Consider the following 17,988-nt stretch of genomic DNA (forward strand, 5'->3'; position numbering starts at 1 on the left):
GCTGCGATGCGAAGATTTTTACCGAGCGAACAACTCGGAATGAGGGCCCATGTGCACTGCAGGGGAGGCAGATATAACATGTGCAGAGAGAGTTAGATTTGGGTGTGGTGTGTTCAACCTGCAATCTAAATTGCAGTGTAAAATAAAGCAGCCAGTATTTACCCTGCACAGAAACAAAATAACCCACCAAAATCTAACTCTCTCTGCACATGTTATATCTGCCTCCCCTGCAGTGCACATGGTTTTGCCCAACTGCTAACAAAATTCCTGCTGCGATCAACTCAGAATTACCCCCATTATTGCAAGCTCTTTTGAACAGTGGTCACGCAACCTGCCAACAGTCCAGAATTCGCCAAAACAGGTGCGGCCTGCTGGAACGGGAGTGTAGTGTAATAAAAAATGGCCGAATGTAGCCATGGAATATTTTGTCTTGAATATGTTAGCAGCTACTGTATATAAAATGCTGGCCCTGTATAAACACAAGACGATCAGAAGAAGAACCATCCTTTCCTCACACACTATGTTGGAGGGCACACCTGTGTGCCACGCACAAGTAAATGCAATGATGCCACGTTTGTGCAATTTTGGATTAGCCGCAATACTCTGTTTACACTAAGTGACTGACCCCCCAATACATATCACATACTAATTGAGCACCTGGAACCCCCAGATACACAAATCAATTACAGCTCAGATGCAGGTTGGGGTAAACAAGCCATGGAGTACACGGAGAGACCCCAGTTCTTACCTTGACAGCAAATTCGCATTGTGAAGCGTTGGAAATGCATGCGTGCTCCTTTACACACCAGCTACAGGGCCACGGCGAGGTCACGCAGCTCGTGCACCTGCAATGTGAGGGAGAAGATTCAGGGTTCGTTCCCAGGCGCTGGGAGAACAGGTAAGGTGGCAGAAGCTGCAGCACCGGCTTTCGGACAGGGTATTAATACGCGGTGCGTCAGGAGCTAATTATCTCTGATGGCCAATGAGGCTATAGCAACACAACGTAAATAAATGGAAAGCAACTTTCAAGGAATTCTAAGTGAAGTGCTGTGGGTACTGTTACAATGAATTTTGGGCCTGATTTATGTTTGTAAGTAAAGCAAAAAACGCAAGTAACTGTGTCTGGAACAAACCATGTTGGCATGGGAGCAAATACACTTATATGTTTTCTGTGCAGGGTAAATACTGGCTGCTTTTGCATGTTGCCCACAAACGTTAGACAGCTTTATTTTTACACTGCAAGTTAGATTTCAGTTTGAAACCTCATCCAATTCTAAATCTCTCTGCACCTGTTACATCTGCCCCACCTGCAGTGCAGCATGGTTTTGCCCTGTTGCGTTCTTTTTTGCTTTACTTACAAACATGAATCAGGTCCTTTGCCCCCTTAACTCATTAGGAACCAGCGACCTCCCTGACGCTCTTCCAGCATTCCATTATACATTTTTGTAGAAAGAAAACAACAAAAAAGTAATGTGACACAAGTGGGCATTCTTAAAAAACGTGTGCGCAAATCTTCTCACCTTTGGATAAACAGAGAAGGTACAGTGTTACTAACGGTGGGATGTACTAAGGAAAAAATGCAGTAAAACCCCTGTTTTCGGTGGGTTTACTGCATATTCAAATGTACCAAGACCCGGCCGGCCACATATCAGCGCGGAGGGTATCGCCATCTTTTTATGGCGATACCCTATAGAAGCCTATAGGCTTCTATCCGCAACCCACCGCACTCACCGCTCATGCTGACCCCTCTCTCACCAGTGTGTCCTGGAGCCCAGAAACTCCCAGCACACGTCACTTCCAATGCTGGGAGGTGATGGAAGGCCACCACAAACCCTCTCTTCAGGACTATCACTGATCGCAGGGCACCCCTGGCATCGCATTGCGATACTAATCACATATGTTAGTCATCGTTGCAATGACCCACGATCAGTGATAGTACATCCCGCCCTAAGTCACTATAATCATCTGAAATATCTTACGATGTTTTGAGGTTTATGCTCTGCGTCCTCTCACAGTCATATATGACAAAGTCCTTCTGAGCGATCCGGGTCCCCCCTACCGTCACTGCCATGGTGGTAGCCGTGTAATCTGGGGAGAGAATGAAGTGGTTCTTAATCCTGTGGGATCCGAATGACTTTACAACGAATCTGGCAGCAGCATGGGAGAATACTGTCATAGGTTAGTAGTTTTCTTCTATATCAGGAGTAGGCAACCTGTGGCACTAACTTCCCAGCATTACCTAACAGCAACACTGTGACAGGGCATGCTGAGAGTTCTAGTTCCACAGTGGCTGGAGCGCCACATTTTGCCTATTCCTGCTTCATATAATCTTTATACATTTATTTAGAAAAACACCAGGAGAATCTTTCGTTAATACATAAGATTGGGGGTAGTTTAAAATGTAATGTTAACATTGGAACAATACAATATGGTATCGGGATCCCTGTTCTTGGGATGCTGGCAGCCGTAATACCGACAGCGGCATCCTGATGCTCAGGATCCCGACACCTAGTAGGTAAGTATTCTAGCCCTAATCCCTAACGCTCCTTCTCTGCAGCCTGACCCTAACTCCCCCCCCCTTCCCCCCCACAGTCTAACCCTAACCATCCACGGTGGTGCCTAAACCCCCCCTTCCCCCTGAAGCATAACCCTAACCCTCCTCTCTGCAGCCTAAGCCTAACCCTTCCCCCCTCAAACCCCCCACCCCTATTTACCTCTCCACAGGGTCGTCAAACCTTCAGTCGGAATCCCAGCGCTCGGTATTACGATCCAAGTCGGGACCCCGACGCCAGCATTCCAAGCAGTGCCGGCATTTCAGCGTCGGTATTCCGACTGCCGGGGATCCCAAATGCAGAGACCCTGACCGAATCCCGAAAAATACTGTTTGTTTCTAGCAAAACAGCAAATTGCATTTCTATCGGACACTAATGTTTGATGTTTTTAACATCATATAGAAAACTCATTTTCTATCCTACAAATAAGAATGTCACATGCAGTTATAGTCTGACAATTCCATCCTCCATCTGATGGTTTATTTACCACAGGGAATATCACTTCTCCGTAAATCATTATTATCCTACATTTACATTGCCTTGTAGAGGTCTTTGGTTAATTTAATGTCAGGAAAAACCTACGAGTCCCTGAATGAAGAATATCACATTAAACACCAGCAGTTTGTTATATATTGTGTGTTGGAGAATTCCCTATCGCCGCAGCAAGCGATGTATGTGGATGTATACAGTGGATGTATACATCTGACCCTTATGAGAAAGGCATAGGATTACCATGGTAAAAGACTGAATTACTGGGCAATGTCATGGCAATTTGGTCATTAACCATGGCAATTATGAGTCTTTACTGAAAAGGACGCCTGCTGCATGTTCATCCACGCAGGGCTGCTCCTGGCTAGAAAATAACGTCCTCTCATCGCCAGGGAAACGGGGGTTGCGAAAGTTGATAAAATAAAATCAATTATTATTCAAATGTTCCTGTCAGATCTAACACGGTATAGAATAAATCTGATGCCATAATGGCACAGCGACTGCGCTTCCATAAAAAGCAGGACTCTTCCAGAAAGTTCCGGCACAGGCGGTGGGCCTGATTTAAATGCAGTAGACACAGCCGCATCTTTTGCAGCAGCTTTATAAAAATGACACCTACGATTTTCAAACAACTGAGATGTCAACTTACAGCGCCATGAGTGTATTTCCGTTACTGTGCGTATTTAGACACACCATTGAAATTCGCACCAGTCCCAATCAGGCCAGGTGTCCGCACTCTACCTTGGTTTTCCGGGAATGCTGGGAATTTCTCTCTGGGAAGGAAGGAGCACCGAGCCCATTGCTGGGAGGCATCTGCATCGTACACAATAGAAGCTGGCACGAGCACCCCACTGCCGTAATCGCAAGATGCGTTCATGCGCATAAGGCTGGGGAGATTCCCGGTGATTTCCAGAAGGATTGTCTGCATGGGAAGAAAGACCTATATAAATAAACAGCACGAAAAATTCAGACCAGATACACCCGGGCAACGTCTTATTATAGCCATGGGAACTTAGTGTTTACACTGTACGGCCGCACAAAAGTCGCCAAGTTCCTGTCATAGAAGAATTACTCGTCCCCATGTGATATAACCAATATCCGAACAACATTCTTAAAACTTCCCTAATTTAAGGACACATAATTACAATGGCACAACACTCACATGTTTCTACACAACGCGTAAACAAAAATAAACTCTATTTCCTTCCCCTCAACCCTCCACATAAAACTTTTGCATTTTCTGCCAATTCCAAAGGGCTCCGAGCCACTGGCATTCTGTAAATGTGTTCTAAGCATGTAAAACAAGTTTCTAGATTTACCGTACGCACTAAAATGTTTCCTGCATTTTGTCGCAAGAGCGTTACATTAGCCTAAAAACCGCTAGTAGAAGGAAACAAGGTTTTAAAGGGTATCAAAACTCCAAAATGATTAACAAGTTACTGTAGTAACTCCTGGAAAAGGGCATCTGGCTGAAATGCTCTGTTAAAAGCTCAGAAACACACTGTTGTTGCCACCATTTAACAAATGATCTCCTTTTGCGTGAGCGCGCCAAGAATTTCTCCAGAACGCAAAGGTTTACAAAGCGACATAGCAGTGGTGCAAATCCAAGTGGCTTTGTGGTGCTCTTTGTAAGTGACCGCTATAGATGGTGAATAATCGACCTTCCTTGTCAAAACACCTCTCATCATGGAAACAAACTATGGACCTCATTCAGTAAGGATTGCAACATTTGCGAATCGCAATCCGGCCGATTATCGAACGACTGCGCATGCGCAAGTAATAACCATGACAGAAAATGCGTACACACTGTGATCGCAATGCAGACGCTGTTTGACTGACAGGAAGCTGGCGCTTCTGGGCGGAAACCTGACGGTTTCTGGGTGTGTCAGGAAAATCGCAGGCATGCTCAGGTGTTTTTAAGGCGGTCCTCCGAAGCCAGCGATGACCACTTCCAGCCTCCTGTATCGCAAGAATTGTGGATGAACTTGCCTGGCGCAGATAGGAAAAATCTTCGATGTTCCGGTAATTGCGCATGGTTCTGCTAACAGCCTCATATTATGATGCATTCACAATTTCTGCAATGGGCGTTTTTCCTCAATTTCTGGGTGGTTACTATTTGATCGCAGTAACTGCTTTTTAGCAGAAATTACAATCCTTACTGAATAAGGTCCTATGTACAGATAGTGGGCCTAGGGGGTCATTCCGAGTTGATCGCTCGCTACGGATTTTCGCAGGGCAGCGATTATGGCAGAACGGGGCTAATCTGCGCATGCGTATGCACCGCAATGCGCAGGCGCGGCGTACAAGTACAAAGAGCTTTGTGGTTTTGCACAGGTTCTAGCGACGCTTTCAGTCGCACTGGCGGTCACAAGGAGATTGACAGGAAGTGGGAGTTTCTGGGTGTCAACTGACCGATTTTTGGTGGGAGTGTTTGGAAAAACGCAGGCGTGGCCGGGCATTTGCTGGGCGGGTTTCTGATGTCATTACCGTGTGACTCATCGCAGCAATCATCGCACAGGATAAGTAACTACAGGGCTGGTCTTGTTTTGCACAAAATGTGTTTGCTGCCGCTCTGCTGCACAGGCGTTCGCACTCCTGCAACGCGAAAATACACGCCCCGGTGGGCGGCGACTATGCGTTTGCACGGCTGCTAAAAGTAGCTAGCAAGCGATGTGCAGAGAGAGTTAGATTTGGGTGGGTTATTTTGTTTCTGTGCAGGGTAAATACTGTCTACTTTATTTTTACACTGCAATTTAGATTTCACTTTGAACACACCCCACCCAAATCTAACTCTCTCTGAACATGTTACATCTGCCCCACCTGCACTGCACATGGGTGGTCATTCCGAGTTGATCGCTAGCTGCCGTTGTTCGCAGCGCTCAGGCTAAAAATCGGCATTTCTGCACATGCGTATGCACCGCAATGCGCACGTGCGACGTACGGGTACAAAGGCCTTTGTGGTCTTGCACAGATTCTAGCGATGTTTTCATTCGCACTGGCGGCTGCAAGAAAATTGACAGGAAAGGGCGTTTCTGGGTGCCAACTGACCGTTTTCAGGGAGTGCTTAGAAAAATGCAGGCGTGCCAGGGAAAACGCAGGCGTGGCTGGGCGAATGCTGGGCGAATGCTGGGCAGGTGTGTGACGTCAAAAGCCATCCCTCCAACGTTAGAATCAACGCACACGAAGAGTAAGTTCAGGGCTGGTCTTGTTTTGCACAAAATGTTTTTGCAGGCGCTCTGCTGCACAGGCGTTCGCACTTCTGCAAAGCGAAAATACACTCCCCAGTGGGCGGCGACAATGCGTTGGCACGGCTGCTAAAAACTGCTAGCGAGCGATCAACTCGGAATGACCACCATGGTTTTGCCCATTAGCTAACAAATTTACTGCTGCGATCAGATCTGAATTAGGCCCAATATCCCGTAAATAACAAATCGAGTGTTTCTGAGTTTTCAGCCGGCAATTTCAAGAACCTGGCATTCCTTTGGTAAACCTAATACCCAGCATAATGGTTTTAATTAGGCAAAATCATTTTTGAGTTGAATTACCCTTTTAAGAATTGGCAGTAGATTAAGTTGTTTTTTGTGGTGGGGGAGGATGTAGAACAAAGACTTTATTTTGGTCTTTTTTTATTTTTTTTAACCATTTCATGACCGGAGGGTTGTTCGCCTCTTCATAGTAATGCTAATACAGGTTGAGTATCCCATATCCAAATATTCCGAAATACGGAATATTCCGAAATACGGACTTTTTTGAGTGAGAGTGAGATAGTGAAACCTTTGTTTTTTGGTGGCTCAATGTACACAAACTTTGTTTAATACACAAAGTTATTAATAATACTGTATTAAATGACCTTCAGGCTGTGTATATAAGGTGTATATGAAACATAAATGAATTGTGTGAATGTAGATACACTTTGTTTAATGCACAGTTATAAAAAATATTGGCTAAAATGACCTTCAGGCTGTGTGTATAAGGTGTATATGTAACATAAATGCATTCTGTGCTTAGATTTAGGTCCCATCACCATGATATCTCATTATGGTATGCAATTATTCCAAAATACGGAAAAATCCCATATCCAAAATACCTCTGGTCCCAAGCGTTTTGGATAAGGGATACTCAACCTGTAATAAATTTCGGGATGCTTCCGTCTCATCTCCCTAAATAAATGTTATATTGTTTGGGGACACAGGCTGTTATGTTGGTATCATATAGTAGTAATTATATATATATACATATATATATATATATATATATTTTTTATTTTATTTTTTTGTTTAAACCGCCACTGTCCTGAACATATTTCCTCCTATCTCTCTCATTCCTGCTCCCCGCTATTAAATGCCTTTCCTTTAAAAGTGTCACAATCACCAATATCTTGCCATGCCGCTCGCCTCTCTCCTAGTTTCGACTGGCGAAGTCTACTAAAACGCAGGCGTGTCGGGACCGCTTTTGGGGCGTGTAACCGCGTGCGATGGTAAATACATGTATGCCCGGTTTATATAAAGCTCTCTAAGGCGTAAGGGGATATTATACTCCTCTTACCTGGGTATCTAAGGCCAAGTCAAACCTATCCGGCATAATCTTCATAGACGGGCACTGCGGTACTCCCATGCTAGCGCTGGTCCAGAACTTGGAATCCTCTGAGCTTTGGCAGTCCTGCTGCATAGAACACCTGTAATAAAGCCAAGCAGGTTATATGTGACTCGTCCATGAAAACGCTTTCTAAATGACATCATTCGGAAACAGCGTTTTAACCCCTCGAGCGCAAGGCTACCCAGCAACAGCCGAGAGTGTCCTATTTAACAGACGCAAGCTGATGTGAAATTAATGAGACCGCTGTGGTCTGAGCCGGAATAGTGATGAGTGATTAGCGTCGTATCGGGACAGTTCTCCCTTCCGGTGACCTTCGCCACTCGGTGACAGTGTCTGCAACTCCCATCAACGCTCGCTGCATATATTACTCCGCTGCCTAATTAATCAGATGGAAGAATCAGGGTGAGCTTGTAATTCCAACAGTGATTTATGTTCCGTCAGCTAATGAGCACATTCGATGCGCGCAATGTTCCATCGTCAGGGACCTAAAACGTGTGAATGGTTTATACGCTACTAGCAGGTGAGTAGGTTTTATGACAAGAGACCAATTAAGTTCCCTGAAGATGATTTACAGTAAGTGATAAAAAGGTACCAGATAATGATCAGTACATAATACATGGGGGTGGCCCGGGTGAGCAGTCTTATGTCCCAGAGCAAGGGGTGGAGGAGGTAGTCCATTACCCGGCGGAGGGGGAAGGGGAGACCGGAGCGCCCCCCCTCGTGTCGGCGTCTGCGCACACCTTTGCTGACCATGTAGATTACAGCTTCTAAACCCACTTCATGCATATTATCCAGATGTCCTCACCCATTTTATAGTCTAATAATAGGCAGTGTACAGTATAAGCCTGTGGCTCTCATTAATGTCAGCTGTTAATTAGTACATATTTGTTACTGTTAAGAGAACTGGCAACTCTACTCTGTTCTGATGGTTCTGGAGATAGGCATCATCTTCCCCCCATCCAGAGCAACACCCCCGACCAATATCTCAATCATTGTTGACAACACCACCATCTCCCCCGTTCCCCAACTCCGCTGCCTGGGCGTCACTCTTGACTCCTCCCTCTCCTTTGCACCCCACATCCAAGCTCTGGCACAATCCTGTCGTTTCCAGCTACACAACATTGCTCGTATCAGGCCATATCTCTCCCAGAGTGCAACTAAACTCATCATCCACTCACTGGTCATCTCACAACTCGACTACTGCAATGTGCTCCTCACTGGCCTCACTTGCTCCCATCTTAGGGTGTGTACACACGGTGAGATCCTTGCTATGCCCGATTTTCACTTGCGATTTCCCTTGAACTCCCTGGAGTCCAGATAGCACAGATTTTGACTAACTTTTCTTGAGATATGGACTATGTGTGCTTACGATTTTGGCTTATGTGAGATTTTGGCTTATGGGAGATGTCATTGACATGTGAGATGAACTAGATAGTACACCGTTCTAGCAAGGATTGACTTGCCTGCACAGTCTATCTTTTCTTGCGATGCCGACCTGGCGGGACCGCGCATCAGGATCGAATCGGGATCGCAAGGTGACTTTCACCTTGCGATCTGCACTAACTTTTCTTGCGATTTTGACTATATAGTCAAAATCGAAAGAAAATATCTCACCGTGTGTACACACCCTTACTCCCCTCCAATCTGTCCTGAACGCTGCAGCTAGCTTATCTTCCTCTCCCGCCGCACCACATCTGCCATTCCCCTTCAACAAAATCTACACTGGCTCCCATTCCCCTACAGAATCCTCTTCTTCACACTCCTCACCCTCACATACAAAGCCATCTCTAATTCCACTGCTCCGTACATCTCCAAACCCCTCTCCCTTCATACTCCCTCCCGCCCACTACGGTCGACCAATGACCGTCGCCTCTCCACCGCCCTAGTCACTGCTTCTCATGCTTGTGTTCAAGACTACACCCGTGTTGCACCCCTTCAGTGGAACGCACTCCCCAGCTCACATTAGACTCTCCCCGACCTTGCAAAGCTTCAAACGGGCACTAAAAACCCACCTATTCATCAAAGCATACCCTCCCGATGCATAACCCAGTCCTGAAGCCGCGCCTCCACCCCCCTGCCTCATGCCGTGAACATCTCAGCTTTGCTTGCATACTGCCATCACGCTACCTCCCACCTGCCTGCACCTCTTGTCATCTGTCTGTCGCCCCTCCCCACTAGATTGTTAGTTCTTCAGAGCAGGGCCCTCTTTCCTCTTGTTGTCAAAGCCCTCTTCTCGACACATTTCACTCGCAGCTCTCCCCTACTCAACGACCATCTTTACCCCTGCTAGTAAAGGCTCATCTCTATCTATGGCCACCAGCCGCTAGTAGTACGATGATCACTCCATCAATACTTACATCTTAGCTGTATTATGTGTGAGAATTGTGGTGCTCTATGTTACCTGTACTCTATTTCTGTTATTTATTTACTGTAATGCTAAGTTTTGTCTCCCTGTACTGTCCTTTGTACGGCGCTGCGAAACACTTGTGGCGCCTTATAAATAAAATGTAATAATAGTAATAATAATAATAATAATAATAAGCAGAACTAGAGGTGGACATCGGTAGAGGATGGGTGACAACCATCAATGTTCCTGGCTCGATGGAACTGGGTTTTCCAATAATGCTGGAATTGCTTTGGTTGTCATTCATCTCTCTGCCGCTCGTCCCATGGTACATTACTTCAATGCGGCTGCGGACACCAGGAGGCGATGTCTGCGGCACATCACCTATGCGCAAATTTCCGATGTTGACTGCCCATGTACACCAAATATCCATCAGTTGTTATGGAAGGATGCGATGGCAGTTTTGCCACCACTATTTGATGGTCATCAGCTGGGCAAGTAGTGGTTAATGATGAGTCAATGGTGGACTGAGACAAGGAGCCTCGGTGCGACTTCTCATACCAAACTGTTACCTGGCTCTCTCCCTAACCACAACTAAGCAGTCACATACCCGCGATGTAGACTTGTAGACTCTTTTAGAACATATACTGTATGTTTGCAAACTACACTCTTTTCACTTGAACTTTATGAGAATACACGGCCGTCTCCATTCCACTGCGCAATAAAAATAGCAAGATCATTACGCTGCATTTACTGTATTGAAGGAGCGAAACCCCTTATCACGAGGTCGCTGGTTCTGACAAGGTCTCCCTGGAACTGATGCCAAGCTAAATTTATGACAGCTTGAAAATTGCAAAGTTATGGACGACTTTATGGGAGATATGGGAAGAGTTAGTATAAGACTGAAATAATAGAAGGTGAACATTAAAATGACCACATGAGATCCATGAAACTATGAAGCCAGAAAGTGATTGGCCGACCTGTCTTCCATGGTGCACCATCCGCAATACGCGTCAGCAGCTTGCAGGCACTCTGCGCAGGTCCGGAAGGCGCTGCAATCCGCAACTTTCACTAGTGACAGCTGGAAGAGAGAAGAGATGTTTGATGACCATAAGAAAGTGGGGTGTGTAGAAAATGTCCCTCCATGTGCAATAAAGAGTCTGACAAACAACCACAGATTCTACCAAACTGCATCACAAAGCATGTCGAAACGCGTCAGCAGCTGCAGGGAGAGTGATTGGCTGACAAGCACCAGGACTTTGCCTGCACCAGAACCACCACAGGTGTGCAAAAGTTTCCGGAGCAAATTGCCATCTGCTTTTATTTACTATTCTTATTTATAATTCATATTTTACATGATATTATCTACTGCCGCACTAGCGCCAGAAATCTCTCCGACTTTACTATTATACTCCATGTTGTTTGGTTTTTAGGGGGAACCAGGAGAGACGTGTCGGGCAGCTCTGTGCTGAGGCGCCAATGGCGTCTTATTATTACCAGTCATTTATAACTGGTCTTTCTAATTTCTATATATAATAATGACAGTAATACAAGTACGTATAACAAATCCATAAGTGACACGTTACCTGGTGTGATGTCATCACGTAGAGGTAGGTGGGATCTACAGGGTCAAACTGCATGATGTGGTGCACCGGCTGCCCGCGAGCTACGGGGATGGACTGTTTGCTCACAACGTTCATGGTGGCATCGAGGTTAATCTGTGGGCACATACAGCAGTCAGCAGGGAGAAGGGGCACAACCCATCTATACCCATCACATTGTACTATGCTAAATAAAAAGTTGTGGTTGATACAGTGAAAAAAATGACTCTGGATTTATATCGACAAGCAGATGCCATACATTGTTATATAAATATAATTCATGGGGTGCCCCTGTTATATATACTGCTCTGTATATCACATCACAGGGATACGGGGGGGGGGGGGGGGGCATTCCGAGTTGATCGCTCGCTGCTGTTTTCCGTAGCGCAGCGAACAGGTTACTACTGCGCATGCGTATGGACCGCAATGCACATGGGCCCTCATTCCGAGTTGTTCGCTCGCTAGCTGCTTTTAGCAGCACTGCACACGCTAGGCCGCCGCCCTCTGGGAGTGTATCTTAGCTTAGCAGAATAGCGAACGAAAGATTAACAGAACTGCTACTAAATATTTTCTTGCAGTTTTTACTCCTAGATTGCGATCAGCTCAGTCCGTTTATTTCCTAGTTTGACGTCACAAACACGCCCTGCGTTCGGCCAGCCACTCCCCCGTTTCTCCAGACACTCCTGCGTTTTTCCCTGACACGCCTGCGTTTTTTAGCACACTCCCGGAAAACGCTCAGTTACCACCCAGAAACGCCCCTTTCCTGTCAATCATTTACCGATCAGCAGTGCGACTGAAAAGCGCCGCACGAACAACAGCAAAACTGCTAACTTTTTAGTTAAATAACTTAGCGCATACGCATTGCGTACCACGCATTTACCAGCAAATCGCAGCATAGCGAAAATCGGCAACTCGGAATGAACACCAATGTATGGATCGTTGCTGGGCGATGGATTTAACGAAGAATCCATACGCACAGCCGATCGCAAGGAGATTGACAGGAAGAGGGCGTTTATGGGTGTCAACTGACCATTTTCAGGGAGTGTTTGAAAAAAAGCAGGCGTGTCCAGGAGTTTGCAGGGCGGGTGTCTGACGTCAATTCCGGGACCAAAAAGACTGAAGAGATCGCAAGGGCTGAGTAAGTCCAGAGCTACTCAGAAACTGCAAAAAAACTTTTTCGGACCGCTCGGCTGCACAGGCGTTCGCACACTTGCAAAGTGAAAACACACTCCCCTGTGGGCGGCGACTATGCGTTTGCACGGCTGCTAAAAGTAGCTAGCGAGCGATCAACTCGGAATGACCCCCACAGTCCAGAAGAGCCGTATCCTAATGAGATCGGATACAGGTCAAAGACCTGCAATGTCAGCCTGGTAAGCCGCCATGACATCACGTGTCCTGCTTCTAGGAATGAGCCCACTGGCCGTTATTGGAGAGCAAGTCTACAAGCCTGTCACTCACACTCTGCAAGCGCAGATACAGATGAGCCGTCCTACTTAAAGGGCCCCCATCATTAGAAACACTTCAGTGCTTTAAAGTGCATTAATGAACTCCACCCTAGACGGCCATTCATTCATAGTGATGCCAAGCAGAGGCTTTACCTAGTCTGTTACACACGCAGTACACGTTACACGCATCAGGACTTGCAAAATCCAAGGCAGACGAAGGGTTAAACCCCACAGAGAGCGGCTTACAGCTCAGCAGGCTGCCTCCTCCTGTGACAATTAAACAGCAGTCTGCGACCACTGAGGAAATTCCGTAAAACCATTTCCCAACATCGCACCCACCTCCTCCTCTCCCTTCTCCTTTTCTCATTCATTATCATTCGCTCATAACCTCGGATTCCTCATTCCCGCTTCCGCAGCCGTCCGGGAATTTCAAACGAACGAGCCCCCCCCCCTGCAAAATGCACCGCCTCGCCACCTCAATTAGTGTCTTTCATTTGCATCTGTTTCTCTATGACGTTAGAGTGGGCACACGATGCCCGTGCGTGGGAGGCCGCGGGGAGTTAGGTGTGTGATTAGATACAGTGTGTCCGGGATCCCTGATGACCAATTGTGAGACGCGCCACCTCCCGAGGATTAGATCTAGTGAAAGCTCTCATTCCGGCTGTTAATACTTTATCAGCGCGTCTCACAGGAACACAGGTCTCAATTATAAACTATTAGCGGGAGGTTATAGGTCTCCAGAAGTCGGTAACTGCTTTGGAATTGGATTAGCAACGTGTGAGCTGGGGGAGAAGCAGCGATCGCTGAGGATAGGAGGCTGATTATATTCTAGAACTATCGGGTGGACATTAAAGTGATATGACGGACAGGACCAGTCTTTGAGACCTCCAGACCTAGTCTGCACAGTGGACAACCTGCAGCCCCCAGCTTGCAGCAGGTTTAAAGGGCCAGCTAAGGTAAAACATGATCTTGAACGGAAAATCAACCTCAAAGGATCAGGTACATTTGCTGCAGGGATAGATCCTGTGTCCTGGAGAACCAAGAATGGTCTATTCTACTGCGACCTGATCAGAACATGTCCTGCCAACTGTATAACCCCAAATACTACAGTGTTAAAGGTCATTTAAAATACAGTAGCAGGAGCTAGGGGTTTGTTTGCACTGCTGCGAGCAGATAGTCGCCGCCTACAGGGGAGTGTATTTTTGCTTTGCAAGTGTGCGAACGCATGTGCAGCCGAGCGGTACAAGAAAGTTTTGTGCAGTTTCTGAGTTGCCCAGGACTTACTTCAGCCGCTGCGATCACTTCAGCCTGTCAGGTCCCGGAATTGACGTTAGACACCCGCCCTGCAAACGCTTGGACACGCCTGCGTTTTTCCAAACACTCCCAGAAAACGGTCAGTTGACACCCACAAACGCCCTCTTCCTGTCAATCTCCTTGCGATCGGCTGTGCGAATGGATTCTTCGTACAATCCATCGCACAGCAACGATCCGCTATGTACCCGTGCGACGCGCCTGCGCATTGCGGTGCATACGCATGCGCAGTTATGACCTGATTGCAGCGCAGCAAAAAAAACTAGCGTGCGATCAGGTCTGAATGACCCCCCTTGACAAGTACAGGAGAGTGCATGAGGTTGCCGGTAATGATGGGCAGGGTGGCGGTTATTCCTTGCTGCTACGAGCAACGCACACTCCTTTCCTGGACCGTGCACCGGTCTACAAAAGCAAGATTTAATTTCCCCCGGACAGGGTGTTTAAATGATCAGATGTGGTGGGAGACTGGCAATATTTGAAGGAACCCTTATCTCTGTCGGCAGCAGCCTGTTCAGTGAAAGTCTTGCACTGTGTGAATGAGCCCCTCCACCTGTCTGGCACAAGTACAGCCCCCCACCCCCTGATAACTGAGTGCATGGTACATCGGTCGGGGTTTTGCAGTAGTTTTCGCTGCCTCTTTCCTCTGCCGCACACGTATGACACCCAAGGCTGACAGAAAAGGTGATAAGGTGCATGCATAAAAGCCTGATTACTGATGTGTGCGCAGCTCTGCTCAGAGAAGGTATAACGCCGTGACAGCAAATATAGAACCAGCGTCGCTGCTAGGTGTAACTTCTGTATATTTACAAGGTAAAGGTGAGACTGACAATAAAAGCAGCCGTCTCCGAGATTGTACTACATACAAATACAGAAAACGAGCTTTCTCTAACGTCCTAGTGGATGCTGGGGACTCCGTCAGGACCATGGGGAATAGCGGCTCCGCAGGAGACAGGGCACAAAAGCAAGCTTTTAGGATCACATGGTGTGTACTGGCTCCTCCCCCTATGACCCTCCTCCAAGCCTCAGTTAGGTTTTTGTGCCCGGCCGAGAAGGGTGCAATCTAGGTGGCTCTCTTAAAGAGTTGCTTAGAAAAAATAAGAATTTACTTACCGATAATTCTATTTCTCGGAGTCCGTAGTGGATGCTGGGGTTCCTGAAAGGACCATGGGGAATAGCGGCTCCGCAGGAGACAGGGCACAAAAGTAAAGCTTTCCGATCAGGTGGTGTGCACTGGCTCCTCCCCCTATGACCCTCCTCCAAGCCAGTTAGGTACTGTGCCCGGACGAGCGTACACAATAAGGGAGGAATTTTGAATCCCGGGTAAGACTCATACCAGCCACACCAATCACACCGTACAACTTGTGATCAAAACCAGTTAACAGTATGATAACAGAGGAGCCTCTGAAAGATGGCTTCTTAACAATAACCCGAATTAGTTAACAATAACTATGTACAATTATTGCAGATAATCCGCACTTGGGATGGGCGCCCAGCATCCACTACGGACTCCGAGAAATAGAATTATCGGTAAGTAAATTCTTATTTTCTCTATCGTCCTAGTGGATGCTGGGGTTCCTGAAAGGACCATGGGGATTATACCAAAGCTCCCAAACGGGCGGGAGAGTGCGGATGACTCTGCAGCACCGAATGAGAGAACTCCAGGTCCTCCTTAGCCAGAGTATCAAATTTGTAAAATTTTACAAACGTGTTCTCCCCTGACCACGTAGCTGCTCGGCAAAGTTGTAATGCCGAGACCCCTCGGGCAGCCGCCCAAGATGAGCCCACCTTCCTTGTGGAGTGGGCCTTTACAGATTTAGGCTGTGGCAGGCCTGCCACAGAATGTGCAAGTTGGATTGTGCTACAGATCCAACGAGCAATCGTCTGCTTAGACGCAGGAGCACCCATCTTGTTGGGTGCATACAATATAAACAACGAGTCAGATTTTCTGACTCCAGCTGTCCTTGCAATATATATTTTTAATGCTCTGACAACGTCCAGTAACTTGGAGTCCTCCAAGTCACTTGTAGCCGCAGGCACTACAATAGGCTGGTTCAGATGAAATGCTGACACCACCTTAGGGAGAAAATGCGGACGAGTCCGCAGTTCTGCCCTGTCCGAATGGAAAATCAGATATGGGCTTTTGTAAGATAAAGCTGCCAGTTCTGACACTCTCCTGGCCGAAGCCAGGGCTAGTAACATGGTCACTTTCCATGTGAGATATTTTAAATCCACCTTTTTTAGTGGTTCAAACCAATGAGATTTTAGAAATTCCAAAACCACATTGAGATCCCACGGTGCCACTGGAGGCACCACAGGAGGCTGTATATGCAGCACTCCCTTAACAAAAGTCTGGACTTCAGGAACTGAAGCCAATTCTTTTTGAAAGAAAATCGACAGGGCCGAAATTTGAACCTTAATAGATCCCAATTTGAGACCCATAGACAATCCTGATTGCAGGAAATGTAGGAATCGACCCAGTTGAAATTCCTCCGTCGGAGCACTCCGATCCTCGCACCACGCAACATATCTTCGCCAAATGCGGTGATAGTGTTGCACGGTTACTTCCTTCCTTGCTTTAATCAAAGTAGGAATGACTTCTTCCGGCATGCCTTTTTCCTTTAGGATCCGGCGTTCAACCGCCATGCCGTCAAACGCAGCCGCGGTAAGTCTTGAAACAGACAGGGACCCTGCTGAAGCAAGTCCCTCCTTAGAGGTAGAGGCCACGGATCTTCCGTGATCATCTCTTGAAGTTCCGGGTACCAAGTCCTTCTTGGCCAATCCGGAACAACTAGTATCGTTCTTACGCCTCTTTGCCGTATAATTCTCAATACTTTTGGTATGAGAGGCAGAGGAGGAAACACATACACCGACTGGTACACCCAAGGCGTTATCAGCGCGTCCACAGCTATTGCCTGCGGATCTCTTGACCTGGCGCAATACCTGTCCAGTTTTTTGTTCAGGCGAGACGCCATCATGTCCACCATTGGTCTTTCCCAACGGGTTACCAGCATGTGGAAGACTTCCGGATGAAGTCCCCACTCTCCCGGGTGAAGGTCGTGTCTGCTGAGGAAGTCTGCTTCCCAGTTGTCCACTCCCGGGATGAACACTGCTGACAGTGCTATCACATGATTCTCTGCCCAGCGAAGAATCCTTGCAGCTTCTGCCATTGCACTCCTGCTTCTTGTGCCGCCCTGTCTGTTCACATGGGCGACTGCCGTGATGTTGTCCGACTGGATCAACACCGGTTTTCCTTGAAGCAGAGGTTCTGCCTGGCTTAGAGCATTGTAGATTGCTCTTAGTTCCAGAATGTTTATGTGAAGAGACGTTTCCAGGCTCGTCCACACTCCCTGGAAGTTTCTTCCTTGTGTGACTGCTCCCCAGCCTCTCAGGCTGGCGTCCGTGGTCACCAGGATCCAATCCTGTATGCCGAATCTGCGGCCCTCCAATAGATGAGCACTCTGCAACCACCACAGAAGAGATACCCTTGTCCTTGGAGACAGGGTTATCCGCTGGTGCATCTGAAGATGCGACCCTGACCATTTGTCTAACAGATCCCTCTGGAAAATTCGTGCATGGAATCTGCCGAATGGAATTGCTTCGTAAGAAGCCACCATTTTTCCCAGGACTCTTGTGCATTGATGTACAGACAC

The 17,988-nt window shown here is 47.2% G+C and overlaps 1 protein-coding gene across 1 annotated transcript in view; it reads right to left on the reverse strand.

The window, feature by feature from the left end:
• Positions 1-17,988, reverse strand: part of PLXND1 (plexin D1) — a 199,299-nt gene that overhangs the window by 88,723 nt on the left and 92,588 nt on the right. The window contains exons 3-8 of the mRNA XM_063941225.1: positions 11,568-11,699; positions 10,962-11,062; positions 7,587-7,716; positions 3,783-3,963; positions 1,980-2,088; positions 749-845 (exon numbers count right to left, since the gene is read on the reverse strand). Of these exons, the coding sequence (XP_063797295.1) occupies positions 749-845; positions 1,980-2,088; positions 3,783-3,963; positions 7,587-7,716; positions 10,962-11,062; positions 11,568-11,699 (750 nt within the window). The remainder of the gene's footprint in view (positions 1-748; positions 846-1,979; positions 2,089-3,782; positions 3,964-7,586; positions 7,717-10,961; positions 11,063-11,567; positions 11,700-17,988) is intronic.

The sequence above is a fragment of the Pseudophryne corroboree genome, chromosome 9 (genome assembly GCF_028390025.1).
Source record: "Pseudophryne corroboree isolate aPseCor3 chromosome 9, aPseCor3.hap2, whole genome shotgun sequence".
Classification (NCBI taxonomy): Eukaryota; Metazoa; Chordata; class Amphibia; order Anura; family Myobatrachidae; genus Pseudophryne; species Pseudophryne corroboree.